This window comes from Falco punctatus, assembly GCF_963210335.1.
Source record: "Falco punctatus genome assembly, chromosome: 9".
In the NCBI taxonomy this organism is placed as follows: Eukaryota; Metazoa; Chordata; class Aves; order Falconiformes; family Falconidae; genus Falco; species Falco punctatus.
In genome coordinates, this window is record NC_137589.1 from 44,640,095 (window position 1) to 44,663,693 (window position 23,599).

General features: G+C 53.4%; 3 protein-coding genes and 1 long non-coding RNA gene across 8 annotated transcripts in view; 3 read left to right on the forward strand and 1 right to left on the reverse strand.

The window, feature by feature from the left end:
- Positions 1–5,162, forward strand: part of LAMC3 (laminin subunit gamma 3) — a 30,653-nt gene extending 25,491 nt beyond the window's left edge. For both annotated transcript variants that reach the window (XM_080402951.1, XM_080402952.1), the window contains 7 exons: positions 4–148; positions 275–433; positions 784–886; positions 999–1,198; positions 1,452–1,598; positions 1,785–1,884; positions 2,551–5,162. In XM_080402951.1, the coding sequence (XP_080259077.1) occupies positions 4–148; positions 275–433; positions 784–886; positions 999–1,198; positions 1,452–1,598; positions 1,785–1,884; positions 2,551–2,801 (1,105 nt within the window). In that variant the 3' untranslated portion in view covers positions 2,802–5,162. The remainder of the gene's footprint in view (positions 1–3; positions 149–274; positions 434–783; positions 887–998; positions 1,199–1,451; positions 1,599–1,784; positions 1,885–2,550) is intronic.
- A 148-nt stretch (positions 5,163–5,310) lies between these two features.
- AIF1L (allograft inflammatory factor 1 like) lies at positions 5,311–17,902 on the forward strand. 2 transcript variants are annotated; one of them, XM_080403063.1, is made up of 6 exons: positions 5,311–5,466; positions 10,338–10,404; positions 13,412–13,453; positions 14,620–14,782; positions 16,387–16,513; positions 17,436–17,902. In XM_080403063.1, exons 1-5 carry the CDS (start codon positions 5,389–5,391, stop codon positions 16,472–16,474), a joined length of 438 nt encoding a protein of 145 aa, XP_080259189.1. In that variant the 5' UTR covers positions 5,311–5,388; the 3' UTR covers positions 16,475–16,513; positions 17,436–17,902. The 2 variants fall into 2 exon arrangements, with proteins under 2 accessions (XP_080259189.1, XP_080259188.1); XM_080403062.1 differs by having other exon boundaries at positions 16,387–17,902.
- On the reverse strand, positions 16,524–19,339 carry LOC308069914. Its single transcript, XR_013930556.1, has 2 exons — positions 18,770–19,339; positions 16,524–18,724 (listed from the first exon to the last, which is right to left on the reverse strand). It is a non-coding gene; the product is annotated as an uncharacterized lncRNA (long non-coding RNA).
- A 133-nt stretch (positions 19,340–19,472) lies between these two features.
- NUP214 (nucleoporin 214) overlaps positions 19,473–23,599 on the forward strand; it is a 45,181-nt gene continuing 41,054 nt past the window's right edge. For all 3 annotated transcript variants that reach the window (XM_080402948.1, XM_080402949.1, XM_080402950.1), the window contains exons 1-5: positions 19,473–19,614; positions 21,124–21,319; positions 22,143–22,294; positions 22,547–22,751; positions 23,218–23,288. In XM_080402948.1, coding sequence (XP_080259074.1) covers positions 19,573–19,614; positions 21,124–21,319; positions 22,143–22,294; positions 22,547–22,751; positions 23,218–23,288 — 666 coding nt within the window. In that variant the 5' untranslated portion in view covers positions 19,473–19,572. The remainder of the gene's footprint in view (positions 19,615–21,123; positions 21,320–22,142; positions 22,295–22,546; positions 22,752–23,217; positions 23,289–23,599) is intronic.

Genomic DNA, 23,599 nt, shown 5'->3' on the forward strand with positions numbered 1-23,599 from the left:
TAGGTACGAGGAAATCCAGAGGGTGCGGGAGGAGCTGGGTGCTGGCGTGGCAGAGGTGGCAGTGGAGGCCAGGAGAGCTTTTGCAGCTGTGCAGCAGGCAAATGCAGACATGGCCAAAAAACTTCCGCAGGTGGCTGCACTGAGGCAGGTGAGCAGTGCCCAAGCTAAGGCTCCTGCTTGCATCCCTACCCCCTGCTTCACCCGTTAGGCAGCAGCACCTCCCGGGCTGGGAGATGCTCTCTTGGAGCCTTTGCCATCCCTGACCCCACAACAGGCACTGCCGGTGCAGGCTGGAGCCCTGGCACAGGACCTGGCAGCGCTGGAGCAGGCAGTGGAGGCACAGGAGCCATCAGCTCAGCAGGCCATTGAAGCATCCCGTGCCCTGGCAGCCAGATTGCGCCGGGAGCTGCAAAAGACCCATGGCTTTGAGCAGGTAATTGCAGCTCACTTGCACCAGGTGTCCCTGCAAAGTAAGTGATGGGGACACACTGTTCCAGCTGGAGCTGTGGGCATGCCAACTGCATCCCTTTCCTGCCTCCTACCCGGGGCACAGGGAGGGTAGGTGAGGCCCATCCCTGCTGCTCCACTGACCGGAGGGACCGTGCCTGCATCCAGGAGGTTGGGAGTGGATATTTTGGAAGGCATCTCCACATGGGTTTCCAGATCTCCTGGATCTCCCAAGGAGCTTGCCTGCCAAGCAGGAGCGAGCTGGGACCCACATTTCTCAGCTGGGTGCAGCTCTTCACTCCCTCCCCAGCCTCACTCTTCCTCTCCTCTCCCCAGCTGCGGCACCGGGCTGGTTCTGCCCACAGCATGGCCACCTCGGCTGTCTCACATGGAAAAGCTGTGTTCTCTGATGCGAAGTCCCTCCTGGCCAGCTTGGAAGGTAAAAGGCACCAGCCTGAGCATCTCCAGCCACAGCTTGGCTCTCACCACGCTGGCTCTGGGTGCCAAGGGAAGAAAGGGACAGTTCGGTGATGGCTGGGGTGTCCCCACAGGCATGAAGAAGGTGCTTGGGCATCGGAAGGGCCAGGCTGCCCTGAGCAGGAGGATGGCACTTGTGCGCAACAGGGCAATGATGGAGGCCCAGAGGAAGATTCAACAGGCAGAGAAGACACTGAGAAACTCCTTGTCCATCTCTACCACAGCCCAGAGGACAGCTGGGGAGGCTGAGCAAGTCTCTGGGGAGAGCACCAAGGTCTGAGGAGAGGGCTGTGGGGTGCAGGGAGCTTGCACCAGGCTGCAGGGCACAGCCAGGCTTGCAGCCATCACAGGCAGAGCCCAGCCTGTTGCACGCAGGGCTGCAGAGCTCCCAAAAACAGCTTCTGCTGCCCATCCAGCACAGCACAGCCTTGTCTGCTTGCAGGCCAGGGGGATGCATCCAACTAGGAGCCAGTCACAGTGCCTCTGCATGTCCCTGGGTGACTGTCCCCATCTCTGTCCCTTTGCAGAGGGCGCAGGCTATGCTGCAGGAGAGCAAGCAGGCCCGCAAGCATGCCAGCCAGCTCGCCACACGTGCCAATGAGACCCGGCAGGAGCTCTCCCGGCAGAAGCATATGGCTGAGAAGCTCAGGGGGGACCTGGAGGAAGCACATCAGGTGTGTTGGGTCTCCTTTAGAGCCTGGAAGGGGCTTTGCTCATAGCCCAAAGCATAGAAAAGAACCTGACTTTTGGGCTCCACCATATAGGGAATGCCTTGGGGATGTTCCTGGGATCCCCTCCCCTCTCCCATTCAGCCGAGGGTCAACAGTGTCCCTGATCTGGGTGCCTGTTTGTGTTGGAAGGTTCAAACAGAAGTGAGTGAGATGGCAAAAAGTCTCCAGGAAGCCCGGGGCTCACTCATCTCGGACATCGAGACCCTGAACAACCTGTTGAGCAGCCTAGGTGAGACCTGAGTGGGAGTTGGGTGCAGGCTCTTGGGGAAGGACCAGGATGTCGGGACCCAGGGCTCTTCTGCTCACTGGTGCTGGGTCTCCTGCTTGCTGGCCATCTAGGCTTAGCTGGGTGCCCTTCGGCTGAGACTGCTCAGGGTCTTAGCAAAGCTTCTTGAGGGCTCACGTCTAGAGGAAAGCTCTTGTACAGAATGAACTGGGGCTTGCTGAATGCATGTGTTCATGCCCGGTGTGAGGACACTGATCTCCCTTGGCATCTCCAGGAGGAGCAGGGCTGGGCCAGGGGTTCAGTTGCTTTGGAGCTGAGGGGTGTTCTGGGCTGGGTTCGTTCCTTGTTGATGATTGGTTTTGCTCCAGCTCCTCTGCTTTGATCATCTGGGTACATCTCTGAGTGCTCCAGGACTCTTGTATCTGAGAAATTTTGCAAAGGGGTGGAAATCATTACCCATCTGTAAGAGAGAGATGTGCCCAGTCCCTGCCTGGAGCCACTGTCCTATTCTCTTATCTGTGATCACTAGGAAGCTGCAATGCCTCCATGCCCCGCTGCACCCACTCCCTGTACTTTGCCTGGCACTGAAGGTCTGAGCCCCTGGAGCATGTCCAGAACCCCTCCTGCCTGGCTTTCAGCCTCTCATCCATGTTCTCTCCCCTTGCCCAGGCAACCTGGAGCAGGCCATGCAGGTGGAAGCGGTGCTGAGCGCCGGGCAGCTGCAGCTGGAGCGGCTGTGGTCGCGCCTGGCCACGCCAGGTGCCTTGGGCAGCCAGCTCAGCCTGCTGCAGCAGGCAGCAGCGCAGCAGCAGGAGAAGATCCAGGCGTTTGAGAGTGACTTGGCTGAGATCCGGGCCGACAAGCAGAACCTGGAGGACATTTTGCGGAGCCTCCCTGAGGGCTGCTCAAAGTGGCAGTGATAAGTCCCTGGCCACTGCTCCATCACCTCTGTGCCCCCCTGCACATGGGACAGCAGAGCGAAGGACACCCTGCATTCACCAGCATCAATCCCCCTCATTGCTCTTCACGCTGCGTTCCACACAGTATCACACCCCAGGTCTGCATCTGCACCGATTCAGGCTCAGTGTCCTGAGCACTCTGCGGCATGACTTCAGCCACCAGCTCTGTCCTCATGGTGATGGGACAACCAGCTACAAGGGGCCACCGATGTTTCTGTGCAGGATATGGAGCCGTCACAGGGTTGGTCTCTCACCGTGGAGTGAATGAAGAACCATCACAGATTTCCTCCATGCTAGACACATCCCTCCATCCCTCCTTCCCCACCACAGCACAGCGCGCCGGGGAGGGACAGCTTATCATGTAGCGTACCAAAGCTGTGACACCCAGCAGTCCCTCCTGCCCCAGGAGATGAGAGGGGTTGTTGCACACATGCTGGAAGGTGGTCCTGCTGCACAGTGCCCTGCAGTGCGATGCTCACGTGCTGTGGTTACAGAGGTGCGGAGATGAATCCTGGTGAAGCCAGGCACAGAGCTGCTCACTGGAGGGCATGGAGCTTGCCTGCTTCCCAGGGGAAGGGAGTTTGCAGCAGGGAGGGCTAAATTTGGGGCCAAGCAAGAGCAAAGCTGTACCTTTAACCAGCTGCTGGCAGGCAGGTGGGGGCACCCTCTGCCTGCTGCAGGGTAAGAGCCTGCTCCAGGGTAGCACAAGGTTGCTCCTGCCCACAGCTCTGGCCTTTGTGTCCTGTCCCAGCTCTGCTTGGCTCGCTGGATGTCACCAGGTCTGGCTATAAACCAGCCCAATTGCCAGCAGACCTAGGGGCTGGGTGGCATAGCACTGCAGCGGGCAGGGAGGTGGGAGAGCTGACACTTGCAGCTGCATCACCCACAGCCTCGCATCAGCACCCACACACCCTCCCCACTGGAGAGGAGCTGGCTGGTGGCACCAGGGCTGGACAGGGAGCAGCTGGACAGGGCCAGCTCCTGCCAGTGTCACTCCCAGTGGGTGGCAGAGGTCAGCGGCTGTATCGCCTTTAAAGGAAAGGCATGTGCATTCAACCCGCGCTCCCATACGGCTAGGCTGCTCCTGCTCCGTGGGGCCATGCAGGCAGCTGAGCCACATCCTTGCTCAGGCCACCCTGTACTGGCTGTACGTGATGCCAGGTAGCAGTTGAAGTCATTCCCAGAAGACCAGGAACAAGTCCCCAGACTGGTGCCCACTTCACTTTTTAACCTGTTTTATCTGTGGTGTTCTGCTCACAGTGCTGGAAGTCAGGTTTGCCGAAGTCTTTTGTAATGCTGTATGTAAAACTCCTGCCATAGACATCGGATCCCCCCAACGTTGCCTCTGGTGGGTCCAGGGGTCTGGAAGGGACACAGGATTTTCCTACTGTGAACAAACCCATCTCCCTCCTAATTCTGCACAAAAGCTGCCGAAGGAGTGGGGTTCCAGAGCTGCCGTGCTGCAGGAGGGTAATGGCAGGGGCTCCCCTCTCACTGCCCGAGGACACTTCAAAAGCAAAACCATGTAGCAGTGAAAGCACAGAGTGATTTGGCTGGGCCAAGAGACAGGGAGCCACAGCCACTTAACGTCTCCCTGGGAAGACAATTACATGCCTCCAATCAACACACGAATTTGCTGTTGTTCCAGAAATGTCAAGCCTCTGCCCTGTGCTTGCTGCTGAAGATGTGGTTCATCCTCCTCCCTGCTCTCCCTGGAGCTCTGTGTTTTTTTAGCTGGTGACACCTGCCTAGAGCTGTATCCATTAAAAATTCTTAATATAATACCTAGCTGCCCATCCGCCCGAGTGTGCGGCAGCAGGAGGGGCACCCGCTGTGGCTGCGCTTGCTGCTTTCTCAAAGATCAGGGGCAGCTGCACCCGCGGTTAAGGGCAGCTGGCTCTGGGGTGGCGTGGGGAAACCGCCTGACAATTCTGCTAAAACCCGCTTTAGTTCAGGCTTTTTAAAAAAAGGTGTCTAGCTGAGCTTGCAAGGGGGTTGGAGGGAGCTGAGTGCAACCGCCCACACAAGATCCTGGCCAGGACAAGCACCGGTCGCGCTTGTCCCTTTTGCCGGCGGTTCGTGCTCAGCCGACACCGACTGGCAAGCACTTGTGCTTCATCACTCCCCACGGCAGTGCCCGGGGGGCAGCGCAGGGGATCCCGAGGGCGCACCCGCCCCGGGGTGGCAGTGGAGCGGGGCCCGAGCGTGCCCCGGAGCCGCAGCCGCTGTGCACGGCGAGCGGTGCGCACTAGAGGGAGACCGGTCCGGCCCGGCTCGGCCGTCGAGGGTGCCGCTCCGCTGCTTCCCCACCTTGCTCCGGACCCTGCAGTTCCCCAGGGAGAGCCCGCCCGGCCGCCTGCACCTCCCCCCCCCCCCCCCCCCCCCCCCCCGCGGAGGAGCGGCCCGCAGCGGGGCGGGCATTCCCGGCCAGCGGGGCGGGGAAGGGGTTAACGGTGGGGGCGGAGGGCCCGGGCTGGCCCGGCTCGGCCCGGCCCGGCCCTGCCCGCCCCTACTTAAGGCGGCGGCGGGCGCGGGGCGGCTCCGGGAGATGGCGGCTCCGCGCCGGCCGAGCGGTGGGGGGCTGCGGCGGGCTCCGCAGGACGGGCGGCTGGAGGAGATCAACAAGGTGGGGCTGGGGTCGGCCCGACCCGACCCTTGCGGGGGCAGCCCCCGGGGGTGGCTCGGAGGGCTCTGAGGGGCGGGGTGGGGCGGGGGGCGGCTCAGCCGGTTGCCCGGCAGGGCGGGGGGATGCGGCGGGGGGGAGGCGGGAGCCGGCTGGGCAGGTGGAGCCCCCCCTCACCCCCCCGCCTTTGCCGGTGCCCCCCTCGGAGCGAAGCCCGGCTCGGGGGCTCGGCGGGGGTTTGCTCTCCAGCCCCTCTGCCCCTGTGTCGCTCTTGCAGGGGGTCGTCCCCCTCCGCAGCCCGGCGGGCGGCTGTGCTGGGGGATGCTCCGTGTCCCGCTGCCATGGAAGTCCCTTTGGGAACGTGCCCCTGCCAGAATGGGAGCTATTGTTCTCCCGGGGGGCTTCAGCCTCCCCTCTGCCGTCTTGAGCGCTTCCCTTTCCCCTGCCAGGAGCGAGAAGTTGCTGCTGCTCGGAAGAGCTGACTCAAGCCTTTCTAGTTTCTTAATTGCGCTGGGTGCGTGGGGAACCCAGGATGGTTGGATGTCCCACAAGCCTTGGGCAGGGGGAATAGCAGCTCGTGGATTAGTGCAAAGTACGCTGGGCTGCGTGCCCTTCATGCCAGGGTCAGGCAAGGTCCTTTCCCCGGAGCTTTGGGCTTGCCCCGTCCCTTGCTTGGCAGGGTCTGTGGGGCAGCTCCGTTGGCGTCCCTCCCGGCCAAGAGCTGTTCTGAGGGTGAAAAGAAGATTTTAACCTTGAAACAATCAACGGTGGGATTTCTAGAGTCGTTTCTAGGTGGTTTTGGTAGTCGGTTGCTGGTGTAGCCAGTGGCATCTTAGTGTTACAGGTGGTGAAATGGAGTTGCTGCACAAGATGAAAGCCTGGAAGAGCCGGTGGGCTTGCCTTGCCCTCATGTTAACTGGGCTGTGAAAAGTGCCAATACATCCCCCCAGGCAGGGCTGAGACAGCGGAGGTGAAGTTTATGTAGGTCACTGGAGAGGGTATTGCATCATTAGAAACCAGAAGGTGCTGTGGAATAAGAGTGGAAAAAGAGGTGCTGCGGCATAAGGTGTAGGATAAGAGCGCTTGGCTGAAAAGTGCCTTTGAAGCCTGCTGTTTGAAGGCAGGCATGAGGCACCCTGCGCCGAAGAGGCGCGCCCGTGGGTCTAACACATCCCCCATAGCTAAGGTGATGTTGCCCCTTGGGCTGGGGAAGAAGGGAATGTATTGTACCTATCGCTGCAGTTTCTGCTGCTCCAGAGCTGTCCTCCAGCATCACTCCAGCAGGATGGATATGTGATCCTTCAGCTGGTAGGAGCCATAGGACTGAGTCTGGAAAGCCGTGCTTCCCGGGACACTGCTGATGGGACACTGCTGTGCCCCAGGGCTGGGGGCTTGTCCTCCCACACAGGGGACAGGCTCCTATCTCCCCTAAGCAGCCATCAGTTCTGGCAGGCTTTTTCTCTGGGTGAGGTTTGGATGACAAAAATGAAACAAGCTACATAACTTCCCACTGATGGAGGTGGGAGCTGCTTGTTTGTGTCCTTGCTGTTGGCTCAGTGCTAGGAGAAGGGATTTGAGCAGCTAGAAATCAAGCTGCAGATAGCACAGGTAGCAGCTGCCCACGGATCCTGAGAAGCCATTGCGCTGTAGCGGCTCTGGGCAGCAAACCCCCTGCTGCTGGGCTTTGCCAGCTCTGTGCGGCAGTGGGGGGGGGGGGGGGGGGGGGGGGGGAGGAAATTTGCTGTGAGCGGGTGTGCAGCAAGCAGCTCAGGTCTCCTTGTGACACAAACTGATAGGTAAACCTGGGCTGATAACTGTGGCTGGAGCCAAGGAGGGGGTTTCCTGAGCCTCAGGGCTGCAAACCAGTAAAGGGCTCCTAATAAAACCTATCAGTCCAAATTCCTATCGGGCCTAATCTCATTGTCTCATCCTAACACTTAGCTCCCTCCCACCCTGTTTTCCTGGCTGGTTTTCTACCCCAGAGCTCTTGCTGGGATAAGGGTCTTTGGCAGGCAGCGTCCTGAGTGCACATGTGCTGCTGAAGGACAGCTGAGTCCTAGTATTGAATTCTCTCTTCCAGCCTGAAATGCTCCTCTGGGATCCCCTCTTGGCCATTCCCCTCTTCCTGGGGAATGGCAATCACATTGTTCAGCCTCGTGCATCAAGGTGGCAAGTCTAATCCCACACAGATTAATTTCAACCTAGTTTTACCCTCTAATGCGAGGGGCTGTGGGGAAGGAATTTGGCTGCCGAGGAAGCATCCCTCAGCTGCTTCCCAGCCCCAGCAGGCAGGGTGGCTGGCATGGACCACTTCAGCAGCTGCCAGTTGGAGCTACCTTTCTGGGGAGCGAGGAAGGATCTGGCTTTGTTCAGATTGTCTTGCAGGTAGCTGGGACTTGTGTGGCTGTATTTATTGGCTTAGAAAAGTCTCTCTGCCCGAGAAAGGCTGTTTAGGGCAGGAGCTGGGGAGAGGCTGATGCTTATTAAGCAGTTCTTATTATTAGAACATGCCCCTTAAAATGGGAGCTTTAGCAAAAGGCTCTAGGAGGAACTTCAGCCACTTGGGCTGAGCCTGAGTCACTGGCCCTGGGGACTGAATTCCTGTGTGCTATTGTGAGTGTTTGCCTTATCGCAGTCACAGCCCGGCTCACTTACAATGTGGAGGGCGGAATGCCTTTGAAATACGCTCTCTTGTTGCTTCCTTTGGTCTGGAGCAGAGCTGTGATTCTGTTGTGCTGTCCAGTTCCCCTCCAGCTGCAATGCAAGTGGACTGGGTCCTAGGTGTGGGCACAGTGTCACCCATCCTGCTCTCGTGCCGTGCTGCCAGGGGCTGTTGGAATCCTGGGCACCTGTCCCTCAGCCATCGTGTACGGATGGAGCGTTCCCTTTGGCCTTCACCATTTCCGTGCTGTTTCACTGTATTGCTCTGGGACCAAGCTCTGCTCTCGCATCCCCTGTCCTGCTGGTGGGTGGAAGCTGTCTGCTGCTCCTGCAGAGCAGGAATGAAGCCGTGACCTGGGCGATGCTCTGGCCCTGTTCTGGTTCTCGGTGGTGTTTGGCGAGTTTCTTCTACACAGGCTATTCAGTGGCAATGGCAGTAGGTAACACTACTCCTCTCTGGTGATTTCTGCTGCTGCCTGAGCCCAGGTCTCAAAGCTGAATTGGGCCCTTTGTGCCGGGCAGGCAAATGATACCCCTGGGTAGAAATTACTGAGATAAATTGAGTTGGCGAAGGAGAGCTAAAGAAGGAACTGGGAACATTGCTTTTCACCACAGTTCTCAATTTGAGTTGGTGACCATGGTGATAAGGGAAGTCTGTGTCACGCTGGTTTAGTGGGAATGGTCTCTGGTGTCCCGTCTGGAGTTTGTGAAGTGGGAGGAGGGGATGGCAGTCACTTCTGTCCTAGTGAACTTCTTAAAAAAAACTTAGTTCAGCTGTAGATAAAAGACCTGCCAAAGCAGTGGTTAACTGGCAGTGAAGGTCTGAAGCATTTGGACTCCTTCCCCTGTCCCAGCAAGGAAGGGAGGGAGTAACTCCAGATGTGTGGGCTGGAGGGGTCTGGAGCACATGCTGCAGGGTTAGGGTGGCAGGCAGCGGCCAAGGCCTGGGGCTGGCTGTGGCAGCAGGAACCAGGCATTGGTTTGGGGCTGGAGTGCTTCTGGAGCTGGCACAGCAGCCAGGCTGGCACGGCTCATCACTCCTGGGGATAGCTGGTTTCAGTCTTCCTTCTGGAAGAAGTGAGAATGCTCTGGAAGCTGGAGGACATTTGGGTTACTGATGGCTGCGGGGACCTCCTGCAGTTCTGATGACCTAGTGTCTGCAGTTGGGGCTTCTTTGACATGGGTGGTTTCATTCATCAGAAGTGATGCTGCCCTAGTACTACCAGTGCCAGAGGTCCGAGTCTTTTGGCGACCCACTCCTGCCTTCCTCATGAGCATGGGGGATAGTGGTGAGGAACACGTGCCCAGAGTAGGGAACAGCCTCAGCCCTCTATCCACTCTAACCCTGGGAGGGGTTTTATCCTGGACAGGCCATGCGTAAGCTGTGCAGATGTTAATGATTTCTACACTGAAGAATGTGGTGTTGTTGCTGAACACACATCGGTCATTAAGCTGTGCTGGGCTTGCTGGAGCTAGGCGGTGTGGGAGGGTAGAGACAGGAGCAAGACCCTGCTGCTCGCAGCTGTGGGGGGGTGTTGCTGGCAAGGCATAGCAGTAGAGCTGGCTGTGCAAGTTGTGGTCTGTTCTTTTGGGTACGTGAAGGTTTTTGAGGTGGGGCTAGGGACAAGTGACCAGAAGTGACCCAGAATTTCCTCTCCAGCCTGAGCAGGGTAGGGGGAAAAATGGAGAGACAGTCTGAGAGAGCGAGAGCCTGTTTCTTACCCCAAAATACCTGTCCTCTCTTGGGTGCATGATGGTCTGTGAACTTCCCTGGTTCTATTTGCTAGCCCTCAGAGGCTATCCAGGAGTTTGAAATCTGAATTGGAATGCTTTTTGCAAGTACTAGGAGCCCTTGCTGGGAATAGGTGCCCAGTCCATGTGCTGTGCTTGCTAAAGCAGAGATGTGAGGAGCTGAAACCTTGGGTGAGCAAGAAGAGGGGGTTTCATGCTGTACCTTTGGAATAACATGGGTTCCAGTCCTCCCTCAAGCTGTTGGTGGGAAACCTGAGACTCCACAGGCATTCCTAGTGCACTGGAATGTTAATGACAAGGTGTGGAGGGATTCAGCCCATTTTCAAGCCTCCTCACGCTGTTGCTCAGATGTGGCACTCTGGGAGCTGCGTAGGTCTTCTGGGTAATGCTGCATTCGTAAGTGCCCTCTAGGGTGTTTGCCCTTGTATCTTTAACCTTGGGGATATTTTTTTCTGTTTTAGGAATTTCTCTGTGACCCAAAGTTCAGTGATGAAGAAGATCTGGAGGAGAAGCTGGCAGTGTTCAAAGGTGAGAACTGGAGGGTTTCCCTGTTCTTTCTGCCTATTTGCTCTGGACAGATTATTCTCCTCAGCACTTGGATCTTACCAGCCTGAGACTGTCAACCAAATACAGGTGACTGAGCTGGGATGGGTGCCTCCCCCTTGCTTGTGGGACTCGCTGAAACTCCCTGGAGAGATGGTTTTCCCACATTAGCTTTTGCACTTCGCCCACTTGCAGGGCAGGGACGTGTCACTCTGCAGATATCCTGCCTGGCGGCTGCTGTTACTGCAAAACCTGCTGCGTGGGCAAAATGCTGGGGAGCAGCAAAGGAGGATGGTTTCTGTGCGGTTACCTAGGCAAGCTAGCTGGCATAATGGACGATGTAGTAGTTGGACTTTTTTTTTTTTTTCAGTGAGTAGGAGAACCTCTTCCCACGGAGCAGAGGTCTCAGCTGCTTCCTGAAGGAGTTGGGGACTTTCCCCAAAAGCTTCTTCAGTCTGTTCTGGTCCTTCCTGAGCCCCTTTGTACCAGAAGCAACAGCAGCTTCTGGTCTAGTCTCTAGTCCTGGCCAAAGCCTAACTCCACTGGGTCAGCAGATATGGGCTTAGGTTTGGGCCGTTTGCTGGGATCAGGGCATAGAGAACAGCTGAAAAACCTGGCGTCCTCTGGAGCTTGTCCCCAAAGTGGTTACAGGACAAGATTTGGCAGGGCTGTTCTGGGTGCATCCACTTCCTCGCCAAGCAGTGGCTGAAGGCAGTTGAGCAAACATGCCTTCTGCGTCACACCACCCTCAGGGTTTGTCCTCAGCCTGGCTCTAACCAAATAACACCTGACCTTGCTTCCATTTCAGGCATTGTCCGCTATTTCCCGTTGGATTTTGGCTTTGCAATCCAGCATGGAAGAAGCTGGCTGGGGTTTTGTGATCCCTTACCCTGCTGGGCACAGAGGATCCTCCTGTGCTCTTGGTTCTTTTTCTGTTTCCTTTTGTGCGGCTTTGGCTTTTGGCTGCAGCCCCGCATTATTTTTCCCATCACAATCGGGGCTCTTCAAACATTGCAACTGTAGGTCACAGGCGCAGAATTCCCTGTAACGAGAGCCTTTGGCATCTCTTCCCACTGCCTCGTGAGTTTGCCTCCGTGGCCTGTCCCGCTCTCCAACGCCTCTTCTGGCTCCCCCAACAATCGGCTCATTGTGTGATGATGGGGGGAGTGTTTCTTTTCTGCCATCCTTCCCGCTGGCCTCCCCAGCCGGGCCCGGGGAGCCCCTGTCCAGTGTTTGTGTAAATGCATTTGTGAGGGGAGGGACCACGCGTGGCTTTGCCCCGACAGATCCCTGCAGCTGGGATGGGAGGGAAAGACGAACGCTTGAGCCGAGGCTTAGAGCATGATGATGTAAAGCTGCCTCTGTTCTCTGTGCTTTTGGCTAAGTGTCAGCTGAGAAGAAAAGAAAACATGCTGGGCACAGACATGGCAGAGCAGGGGAGTTTGTGTCCCTGAGCACATGCTGCGGTGCTGACCCCTGCCCAGGGAGGCAGCAGTTCATTTGCACAAGGTGGTTGTGGTGGGGCAGAGCACGGGGAGAGCCAGTTCCACATCAAGCAGTGCTTTGGCCCCCTAAGCACGTGTGTGACAGCCCCAGTTGCATCTAGGATGGGTTGCTTAATGCTTGAAGGGAGATGTTTATTCCTGCCTGAAGCATGAACAGCTTTGGTTTGTCCTGTAGGTCAGTCCAGGTCAGCTCACAAGAGCGGTAATCCACCAGCTGAGACCCAGGTGAAGGCGTGCCAGGCCATTCCTCTGCCTCCTTGCCCCTACCTGCCCATCACTTTGCTTCAGAAGGACAGGTCCTGGGAAGGCTCCAATGTGTGAAATAGCCACTTTTCCCTTTGGCTACTTAAATTAGTGTGCCACTTCATGCTCACCTGCTTACTGGTGTCCTGGAGCAGAAGCAAAAGGTCTTTTCCCTTGGCGGGGAAAGGAGCAGCCTGGGAGATCTCACTTAATTTGAGTCCTCGGAGGCGGTTCAGGGGAGTGAGTGCTAACTGCAGGGCAAGCGGAGATTTCTCCAGTTCTGCGCAGATGGATGGTGGCAGCAGGCACCTTGCTTTTTTCATTTAGCAGAACCGAGGTGATTGGGGGGTGGAGGGGGGGAGAGCACCCTGTGGTGCTAGGAGCTATGTGGTCTGTAAGACAGACAAATCCTTGCCTGAAGAGCTTAAAGGCTAAATGGGGAACAGCTGGTGGGGGAGAGGGGGGGTAGGAAGCACAGGTGTGCCACTCCAGAGGTCACAGGCAGCAGAGGACTGAAATCCTGATTTTTCTAACTCAAATCGGTGCTCTGTCTGTCACAGCATGTGAGGGTTTTTTCCTGCAAAGATAATCAGACCTTCTTGAGCAGGCTCTGCCTTTCTCTGTAGATGCTGGAGTTGCCCTATTCAGCAATGTTTGACAGCAAGCTGGAAGGACACGCAACCTGCTCTAGCATAACTGTTCCCTAGGCATGTCCTTGGCTTCACCCTCTTGATGTGGTCCTTGAGCATCTCTCCTGGCAGGTGCTGCTCGGGTAGTTCAGTGAGTGTTGGGAGGACTGTAGAGTCTGTCCCTTGCTATTGCAGGCAATGACGTCATTTAATCCCCCTCCCAATCCGATCAAGCTTCATCTTGGGAGCGCTCAGGGTTTTGTTTTCCTTGCTACTCCTTCTGGGATGCTGTTCCAGAGCTTTGTTTTTCTGGCTGGAAACCTTTTAATGTTATTCATGGCTAGCTGATACCTTGTTCTCATGCCAATGTTTTTCTTCAGCTTAAATGAAAAGCAGCTACAATTAAAGAGCACTTAACTTTAGGGCCCTGGAATTGAGAAGAGGGTGCTAAAACCAGATCTTGAGATGGTTTCCCTCTCTGAACTGTTTGTGTTCAGCAGTATATTAATCTTTTCCCCAAACCTTTTGTTTCATTGTTCTCAGCAGACAGTGCTCCAAAGCCCTGCATACCCCCTGCTCTAGCATCCTGCTAACTTGCTTCTGTGTCTCTTCCAGAGAAGTACATGGAGTTTGACCTGAACAACCAAGGCGAGATTGGTGAGTGACTCTGAGGGATGCTGGGCTGGAAGAGCACCTGCTGAGGTGGTGTCTGCTGCTGTGTCTGCTGCTGTATCTGCTGCTTCCCTCTGCACTTGTGTTGCTGAGGAGGAAAACCTGCAGGCTTTTCCTGTGTCCAGCCTTGCCCAGACCTTGATTGCCAGCCAGGGGCTTCCTTGGCTCTCCAGCCCCTGCCTCTTGGCTTCCTCAGTCTCCCCTCACCTGCTTCAAGATCTAAGCTCTTCTCAGTCCTCTTCCCCTTCTAAGTTTCTGCTTAGCTCCTCCACTTCTTTCTGCTCTAAATACTTCTTTGGGTTTTTTTCTTCTCCCTTTTGTCCACTGAGGTTTTCTTCTCAATCCTCAGCATCTGGGAATGCTGGGAAGCTGCAGGGCTTGGACAATCGTGGGTTTTGCCTGGCTTGAGGCAGAAGCTGTATAAAACCATGAGCACTTCTTGTGCAGAGAAGGAGTTTGCTTTGCTGGGAGGGGAGTGGGGGAATCGGGGACTTGGGTGTGAGTCTGGCTCAGCTGAGCAGCCCTGGTTTGGGCCCAGAAAACACCAGTTACATAAAGACCCAGCCTTCTACAGGCTTGGAGCTGCTGCTGAAGTGTAATCATTCGCATGTTGTGCCCTTCCAGGAGCCTGTGCCTCATTCCCCTCCTCCACTAGTCCTCCAGCCGGAGGAGGCCTGCCTCGGGGCTGCTCTGCTTCCCTTCCAGAGGGCAGGGAAGGGGCCGCAGGTCTCAGCTGGAAATGGAAGGAAATGGCCTGTGTTGATGGCAGGGGAGCCTGCTCCCCACCGCCTGTTTGTCTCTGCTTTAACCCTGGTGTTATTTCCCTCTTCCCCCAACCTTGTGATTCTTGGCACCACGCTCTGAGCTAGAGAGCTGTGTCCCCACGTGTTCTCTGGAGCACTTGGAGAGTTGTCCTGTGTTCTGGGTGTGTGGTGCTTTTATCTTGAGCTGCACAAATGGGAAGTGAGGCTCCGTACCAGGCGGTACAGCAGCAAGCTGTACAGGAAGGCTTCTCTGGGCTTTCAGCAACAGTTTAATGCCGTCAGCCCCGGGGTCTGCAGGTGAGGTGGGAACTCATGCTGGTGTTCCTGGGGTTGGTCTGTGCTCAGTGTGGTCACCTCTCAACAGCACCGACTGCCTTGCTCTTGCAGATTTGATGTCTGTCAAAAGGATGATGGAGAAGATGGGAGCTCCAAAGACCCACCTAGAACTGAAGAAGATGATCTCTGAGGTGACTGGAGGAGTTAGCGAGACCATCTCATACCAGGATTTTGTCAATGTGATGCTTGGGAAACGCTCTGCTGTGCTTAAACTGTGAGTGTCCCTGGGAGGGAGTGGGGGAGGCATGGGTCCCGAGCTGGTGTGTTGGGGGAGCTGAGAAGCAGGAGCTGTTCTGCCCGGTAGAGATGGAGCTGTGCATGATTGGTGTTTGTGGAGTGGAGACAAACACTTGTGAAGGGGTAGTTTACAGAGAGACGTGGAGGGGTGTATATGCCCATGTCTAGGCTATGCAGCGGTGAACGCTCACAGCAGAGCTGCATGCTGTGCAATAGCACCGGCTTCCTCCTCTGTGCTCCATGTGGAGCAATTCTCCTTTCCCAAGGGTGTGCAGGCACTCAGCACCGCAGGACTTCTTCCCCTCCCTTTCCTGTGGCTCCTGCTGGCTTTGGGGACACAGGCTTGCCTTGTGAATGGTGGCAGGACTTGAGTGGTGAATGATGGTCCTGCCAACACCAGCAGTGCTGGCTCTGATTTCCCACAGGATGCTCCCTCCCTGCCTGATTTTTTGGAGAGACTGGCAGTAGGTGGAGACAGGACACATGCTTGAAACAGCTGGCTTGTGCTGGGAGTGGTACTAGCTGCCAGCACTAGCCTCCCACGGCCCTCTCTGCCCTCTTGACAGGGCTCTGAAAGTCCTGCTGTAACAAATGGCTTCCAAACACTTGCTTGGCTCCATCTCCGCCCCATTGAAGCTTGGTTTTTTCTTTCATAGCCACAGAGGCTGGCTCTGCTTTTGTGTCTAACCACCGTGAATAGAAGCTGCTCCTCTCCATCCTCCTTACCTCTTTTTTTTTTTTTTTTTTTTTTTTTTGGAAGGCAGCTTTAGAAACACAGCCAACTTTCAGGGCAGGTTGGGAGGAAGAATCTTGTGCCTGCCTCTCACATGGTCCCTCTAAGTCAGTACGTGCATCCCTGTTCCTCCTTTCTTTCTCCCTAGAAGCAGGCTGAGCCTGCAGCCTGTCCCATATCTTCCATCCTTCCTCCCAACTGCAGTAGCTTTCACAGATGGGTCCCTTCTCTTGCTAACAGATGCCCTATTGTCTGTTGGACTCTTTAAAGCAGGAGCAGAAATGTAAAACTTGTCCCAAGAGCAGTGCAGTCCTTTGATCCAGCGTGGCAGCTGGCATTCCCAGCGTAGCTGCAGTCCTCAGGGAGGAAGACAGTGCTAGTGGTTGCAAAATGCTTGGGATTCTTCTAGCCAGTGCCTTGCTCCTTGCCTCTGCCCTCTTCCCTGGCTATAATTGCTGTTGCTTGCTTGGTGTTGACTTTTGAATGTTCTGCTGTGTGGTTATGTACAAGGTGGGCCAGGGATGGTATTTGCTTTTATGCATCAGGAGCCCTTGGCATGCAGTGTTCCCAGGGGATTTTGGAACTGGCTGTCTAAATAAAACATGCTAATCCTCTGGGGTCTGAGAAAAGCCAGTAGAGGCTTTGGGAACCCAATCCTGGAAGCTGCTGGAAAAGCAGAGCTGCCTGCCAGGCTGGCAGCACTGCCCTCTGGCTTTCCCTCCTCTATTAATTATCAGATGCCCTTTGCATAGGAGGCAGATGCTGGTTTTCAGCAGATAATCCCACCCTCAATGATGGGTAAAGATGCACCTCCTTTTTTCATTGGTATTATCTGTTGTGTTTTGCAGGGTCATGATGTTTGAAGGAAAAGCCAATGAAAGCAACCCAAAACCTTCTGGGCCGCCTCCAGAGAGAGACATAGCCAGCCTCCCTTGAAGAGGATGGGCTGAAAAATTCGCACTGTTTGCTTTGCTGGTCTGTAACAGAGGTTACCTGTGCTTTGTTACTCTTCATTGTGGACAGTCCTAGTTTTCAACTAACCTGCCTTAGAGGAACAGCAAGGGAAGCTGGAGACCTCCAGCTCATGTCTTACTGCTGCGGATGCAACTTGATTAGCAACTTAGCCAACTTGATTTGTTAGACAGAAGCTGTAGCACCAAGTGTAATGTGAGACCAAAACCAAAAAAAAATCCTGTGATCTTACTCTTTCCTCTGATTTTTCTGCATTTCTCAGACAAGGAGCTACTTTCCTCCCAGTGTATGGATTCAGAGCTGTGCTTGTCGTGACAGGTTCCTAAAGGGCCTTGCCGCCAGACATTGAGCATTTATCTGGCAAAGCCCCTGGCAGCAGCTTTGGGTGCAAAGAAATAAGTGCCTTCTCTGCTCCATCCTACGCTTCCTGACTTTGGACTAGTTCTTCCCTTCCTGACCTCACCAAAACAAGTCAGGTTCCCACCTCTGTGGCCTAGGTGTGTGCTGGGTGAATGTGGGAAGTTGCAGAGGTCTGCTTTGCAGGGTCTTTAGCTTGGAGGTGGGCTTGGCTGCCTGCAGGGACAGCTGCTGCCCACTCCATGGGCTCATCCTGCAGTCAGGTCTCAGTGGGTCCAACACCAGCCACTGTGAGCGAGAATGGTTAAAGCTATCTTAGAGGCCCCCTTCTTGATAAGCGTCTACTTGGATCTGATCAGGAGCATCACCTCTGAATGGGTGGCTCAGTTGTGCCCATCGAGTGCAGGAACAAGCCTGCTGTTATGCCTTTGCAGCCCCTCAGGAAGGCCTAGGAGAAATGAAACCTTCAGGTGAAAGAAGCTGGGTGACTAAACAGTGAGCCCTGCCAGACCAGTTGCAGACAAGGATCTGTCCTCATGTGGCTGCTTTGTCCCTCTGATTTTTGCAGACCTCCGTGTGTGTTTCAGCTTGGTCCCTGGGGACTGTCAGGCACGCTTTCCTCATGGACAGGCCCTCAAGTCTGCAAAATAAGAATGGCTGTAAGTGTGGAGTATGAGCTGGGATCCAGACGCAGCTGGGACTCTGCTGTCCACGTTCTGGTTACTGTGGTGATTCTTGCTCCATATACAATTTCTGGAATCCAGATGTTGCTCTCTGACCTTTCTGTACTCTTTTCTTAAATGTTCTTGGCAGCTTTTAACTTTTTTAAATCATGGTTTAATAAATACATTTTTAAAAGAAATACAGATGATTAACTCTACTAGGCTGATTATTCCTGCCAAAGGCTGCATTTTTAAATAAAAAAAGAAAATCTCACTACTGTTTGCATGAAAACCAAAACTGTAATGGAGAGAAAAATTATGAGCAAAAGCAGCACCAGTCTACTTTAAGGACTGAAAATAAATCTTTTGAAGCTACACTGTGTGTCAGTGTATTTAGTTTAGCTCCCCTAAAGCTTGGTCCATATGATTGGTTGCAGATAAAGTGAGCCGGTTTCAAAGTCTGTTAATATAAACCCTTAACTAGATCCTAGATATAAGTTTGGACTGTCTTGATCTGATCTTTATCTGTAATAACTGGCTGAGTGCCATGGAGTTGGTGTTATAAAATGCAAATGAGAGGCCACCTCCTGAAACCTTGTTTTCTTTTTCTTTTTGACTTGCTTAAAGCAAGCAGGTGGCAGTGCTTGTTTTAAGGAATAACTTCTTTATCAAGAGCACACACTTGTAATGTTTCTTTCAAAAGAGTATATTTTTTTCCATCCTCTGCTCTTGAAGCAATTGCCTGAGGTTCTTGTCTGATGTGAGTTATCAAAATAGAGACCAGGCTTCCTGGGGGAATGACTGGGTATGCTTTTTCCTGTGTATTCCTCAAAAGGACAGAATTGCCCTTAGATCACAGCCCTATGTCTGCTTGCTGCTGCCTGTTAGCCTCTGGGAATGCACCTGCTTTTCTGGGCTACATGTATTTAGGCTGTTCAGTTAGAAAATAAAGGGAGCATATTACACAAGGGAAATTTGGATGTGGTTTGCCACAGTTCAGAGCACTGCCCAAAGCCATCGCTGCTTTTGTCTTGGTGGAAATCATTGTCCTTCTGGTCCTGGAAAAAAAGAGAATCACAACCTGCTAGAGTTGGAAACAGCCTTTCTCAGCGTGTCCTTGTCCCTGCAGGGCTAAGTGCTAAGGTGATGCACTCCCCTGTGCTGGCACTCCGAGTGGGGACTGAACTCCCCTGACCTGAGGCAGGAGGGAGCAAGGAACTTGGGACTGAAACCCCCTGACCTGAGGCAGGAGGGAGCAAGGAACTTGAGTCCTGCTGTAACCAAAAAAGCACACACTGCTCTGGTGGGGCCCTGGAGCTCAATAAGGATGTTCCTGCTCAGAGAGCTTCCGTGTTTCCAGCTCAACCATACATAACTTGAAGGGACCAACCCCAAGCACTGGACCATGCACTGCCACTGCAGCCCATGCTGAGGGTGTAGGACTGGCTTAGAGCTGTGGCAATACGGGGCCTCTGCTGTAGAAAATGCACCGAAGCCCCTTGCCAGGGGCTGGTGGGCAAGGTGGAGCAGGTGCCTGCTAGCCCTCACCATCGCGCAGCTGGGACAGCACCAGCTGCCAGGCCCAGCCCCTCATGCCAGCCTCAGCTCAGCCCCAGCGGGTCTGTCCCCTCAGGGCCTCCGGGGACAGCCCCATCGGCTGGATCTCAGGGAGAAGGGCCGGTGGGCGCTGCCTGCAGCACCCACCGCGAGCGGGTCAGGCCCCGCCTCAGAACATTAGGAAAAAAGGGTTTATTAAGCACAGCTGCTTGCTCGGCCTCGCCGTGCGGGTAGGCTCCCCGCCGTGCGGAGCTGCCGCTGATCCTCCCACCGCTCAGCTGGCGGGAGCCGAGCGCCGCAGACAGCTGCGACAAGGAGAGGCCGCTGAAGGACTCCCTCGCCTCAGGCCGCCGCGGAGCATCGAGATGGGTGGCTAGAGCGGCCCCGCCGGAAGCGGAAGTGAGCGCACTGGCCGGCGCGCGGGTGTTTCCCGGCGGTGCGCAGGGCGAGAGGGGGACCGCGGGCCTCGGGGCTGCTGGCGCCGCCATGGGGGACGATATGGACGTGATCCCGGAGCGGGAGATGAAGGTGAGGGGCAGCCCGCAGTGGTGAGGGGTTTGCTGGGGTGGTGGGAGAGTTGACAGGCGGTTTGGCTCGGGCCGAGGGGTTGACAAGCCATGGTGGGGGGGTCTGCTCGGCCCATGAGAGAAACTGGGCTCGAGGAGGGCTTGGCCCGGGCCGTGGGAGGGACTTGGCTTGGGCCGTTAGGGGTGGTGGTGGTGGTAGTGGTGGTGGTGGCGGCTCGGGTCGCGGCGGGGGCCTTTTGGAGGATCCTTGCGGGGTTTGTGAAGCGCTCGAGGACTTTTCAGCACAGCCTGGTACACGCCTGTGGAGTGGAAGAAGGAGAGGCTGGCATGGCCTGTGATGCAGGGGGTCTTGGTAACGCCTGGGGGAGAAGATGCAGAATGTGAGAGTTGGAGGAAACTTATTTTGGGAGAGGAGGGGTCTGTTTCCCAGTCCTCCTGTCAGCATGACTTGTGCTGGTTATCTTCTGCTTTTGTGAATAGTATGTGTGGTTGTCCGCCATGAGGACAGTGTAAACTGGAGTCTTCCTGTGTGGTGCCAGCCTAGCTGATTGCTCTGTCTCCCAGAGTGTTACTGTGAGGCCATATAAGCAGATGTAGGGGGGGATAGATTCCTGAAGCCCATGCAGGTCTTTATGCAACTGCCTTCTGTTCGGACACCTTCAAAAACAAGGGAGTTGGGCTGGTTTTTTTGCAGAAGTTTCTGAGTTCCAGCAGCCTCCTCAGGTTGCAGGAAGGTACTTAGTGTTTTGGCAGTAATTTGGAAATAAAACTCGGGTGCTTGATTTGAGTTATAGATATTAGATCCAGTGCTCCATTTAACAACTGGTACCATGGGAAGAGAGATTCATTCCTAAGGGGAACCTCAGGTTTTGCATTGGTAATAGTGCAACTGCTCTTTCTTAATTCAGTTTGTGTTTTTAGAGGTTTTTATCTCTCACTCTGCTTTTCTTTTCCTCCTTTTACAAAAGGACAATGTAATTATGAGAGAAATGAATGCAAAAAATAGATCTGATTATACAAAGTAATTACTGGGGGTGGATGGAAGGAATAACTATATCCATTCTGTGTGTCATAAATTACAGTAGCAAACAAAGATACATGTAAACAGATGCATGCTTTGCAGCGACCTTTTGTTCAATTGTGTTGTATCTCTGCTTTGTTCCCTTCTCTTTCTCCCCCCCGCCCCTGTATCCTTTGGGTAGTTCTATTATGTTTCTAAGAAGGTTCGATGTCCTGGACAGATTCAGCTCCTATAGGCTTTATGAACACAGGCATTGGGTAGAAGAGAGATTCAGCCAATGGAAAAAATGTAGTGTGATCTCAGTCTTTCTTAGATGACATAGAAAATGCGATGGGATGGCCCATGACACTGTGGGTGTGGATTCTGCCTTGGCAGGTGTTTTGTAGCTCTCGTGGAGAGGCTTTTCTATGTACTGTCTTTGAGAAACTGAAGTAAACCGTTCATCTTTACCAGCATATGTACACTTATTTTCCGAATCTCTTACAACAGGATTTTCAGTTCAGAGCACTGAAGAAGGTCCGCATTTTTGATGCTCCTGGTGATCTTCCTAAAGAGCGCTCCAGTCTCCTTGCAGTGTCTAACAAATATGGGCTGGTCTTTGCTGGTGGAGGAACCAGCCTGCAGATATTTCACACTAGAAATCTTCTCATGCAAAACCAGCTGGGAGAAGATCCCAATAAAATTGGTAAGGCACACTTATATTGCACGGTCTTTGCAGAGACAGCTTTGTATGGGTTTTTATGATATGGAGCTCTTGATTTCTGATATAGTCCTTGTACACTTTTGTGCATTTGAAATTACCACGTTTTCTTGTGTGAGAATGCAGGAACAATATTTGCTGTACCTCTAGCTGAAATGAAGTACAGTTGTTGAGAGCACATCGCCAGGATGCTCTGTGCTAGCTCCTCTTTGAGCACCATTCAGGTTTGGTCACCTGTGTTCAGTGCCATACCGTGAGGTTGACTTTTCCTGCCTGAGAACGTACCCCTTTCCTTGCAGCCACATGCTGTCTTGGTAGTTACTCCTTGAACCTGTGCATGCATCAGGGATGTGTGTGAGTGGAGGGATGGAGTTCTCGTACTGTGTTATCCACTCTGACTAAACGACTTTTGTGCAACGGAGGAACCAATCACAGTCCTACTACATGCAAAATACACCTTAGTGCAAAATGCTTTTCATTCTGCAGTTGTCCTTAGTAACTGTACCACTTGAAGTATTAATGTGCATACATAAGTAAAACAAAATCTGTCCACTTATTTTTCCTCCAGTTTACTGAGGAAGGAAAGTGGAATTTTCTTAGGAAGTTTGGCAACTCTTAGAATCGTACTGATAGAGGTGAAGGGATTTGTTTTCACTCAGTTTTTCTACATGTTAGCTTTGGCAGCTGTGTTTAATAGGACTGGTGTTTTTTGCATAAACTCGTTCTAATGATACTCTTTTACAAGAGCAAATCTTGCTATTTAGATTTGTCCCCTTCATTCTGTCTTCCTTTCCTTTTGTGTTCTAAGTGGAGAATGTTCAGAGTACCTTGGTTCCCATGAAGTTTCCTGTGCAGCACCTGGCTCTCAGCTGTGATAATCTCACACTGTCTGTCTGTATGATGTCCAGTGAGATCGGTTCCTTCATTGGCTTTTTTGATGTCCGCACATTCTTAAATCAGGTAAGGCATATGCAAAGTAGGTTTGTTTCTTGGTTGTGTGAGGGTTTTTTTCAGAATACAGTGGGAGGAGAGGCATAACTTGGGTGGGATTTTCTGTCTCTCTGTGGAGCATGCCTTGTAATAAGAACTCAAACTTACTTCTTAATTTTATCAGTCATTAATTTATAGGAAGGTCAAAACTGTTTTGAATTATGATTTGGGAGAGCTTGATTTTGAGCGTTGATTATCTCATGTATTTGTCTTTCCTAAAAGGCAAAACAGCAGAAACGTGCATTTGCTTATCACAAACTGGCCAAGGACTCAGGAACTGCAGCAGTGGTCAATGACCTGAAGTGGAACCCTGCTAGTCCTGCCATGGTGGCAGTCTGCCTGTCCGATGGCAGCATCTCTGTCCTGCAGGTCACAGACTCTGTGAAAGTGTACGCCACGCTGCCTTCCTCTGTAGCTGTTACATCTGGTGAGTGGCAACCTCAGACAGCATGCAGAATGCCGGACACTGAGGAGCAGAAGCAGATTGATAGATGTAAAAAAATACTGGTTGCATGTCTCGGGAGGAGGTTTCATAAAAAAAGTCTTCACAGAAAGGAAGGATTTAAACTCCCTGAGACTTAAAAAATGTGTTGCAATGTAATTACTCTTTCCCAGTTGATTGGAGGAGCTGCATCTTGTGAATTAGTAAAATGTGCCCACCTGTTGTTTGTGCTGTCTCAGGCTCTACTGTAATTTCCAAGGAAGCATGCAAATAAGAGTCCTCATCTGCTGGGTCTTGCTTTGTCTGTGACTGGATGTCTCCCTGTTTGTTTAATTCAGATTAATGATTTTTTGCAGGGGAAAAAGCCTGTGGTTTTAACTTACTGGTCCTGCTTTTGTGGGGCCTTGTAACTCTCCTGTTCCTTAGTGCTAATGAAATTCTCTTTGCTTAGTGTGTTGGAGCCCGAAGGGAAAACAACTGGCTGTAGGGAGGCAAAACGGCACTGTGGTGCAGTATCTGCCCGTAAGTATTGTTGGTGTAAGGCATTATGTCTGTTCAGTAGTTTGCAATATGCTTTATTTTCTTTGCATTACAAGCTACAGAATTTGGTCAGGTGACACATGGTGTGAGCCATGTGAAGATGCCCAGGTGCTTCAGTAATTAATTAATGTCTTACACCAGTGTTGGGTTTAGTTTAAGGTTTGCAGCTGCCACTTAAAAGTCATGGTTTGAGTGGCATATGATGAGTTTTAAAGAGTGAGTTGCTCTAAACCAGTTCTCTGGGCTTTCTGCAAAATTTGCAGTTGGCTTTGTTTGTGGCCTTTTAGTTTGTA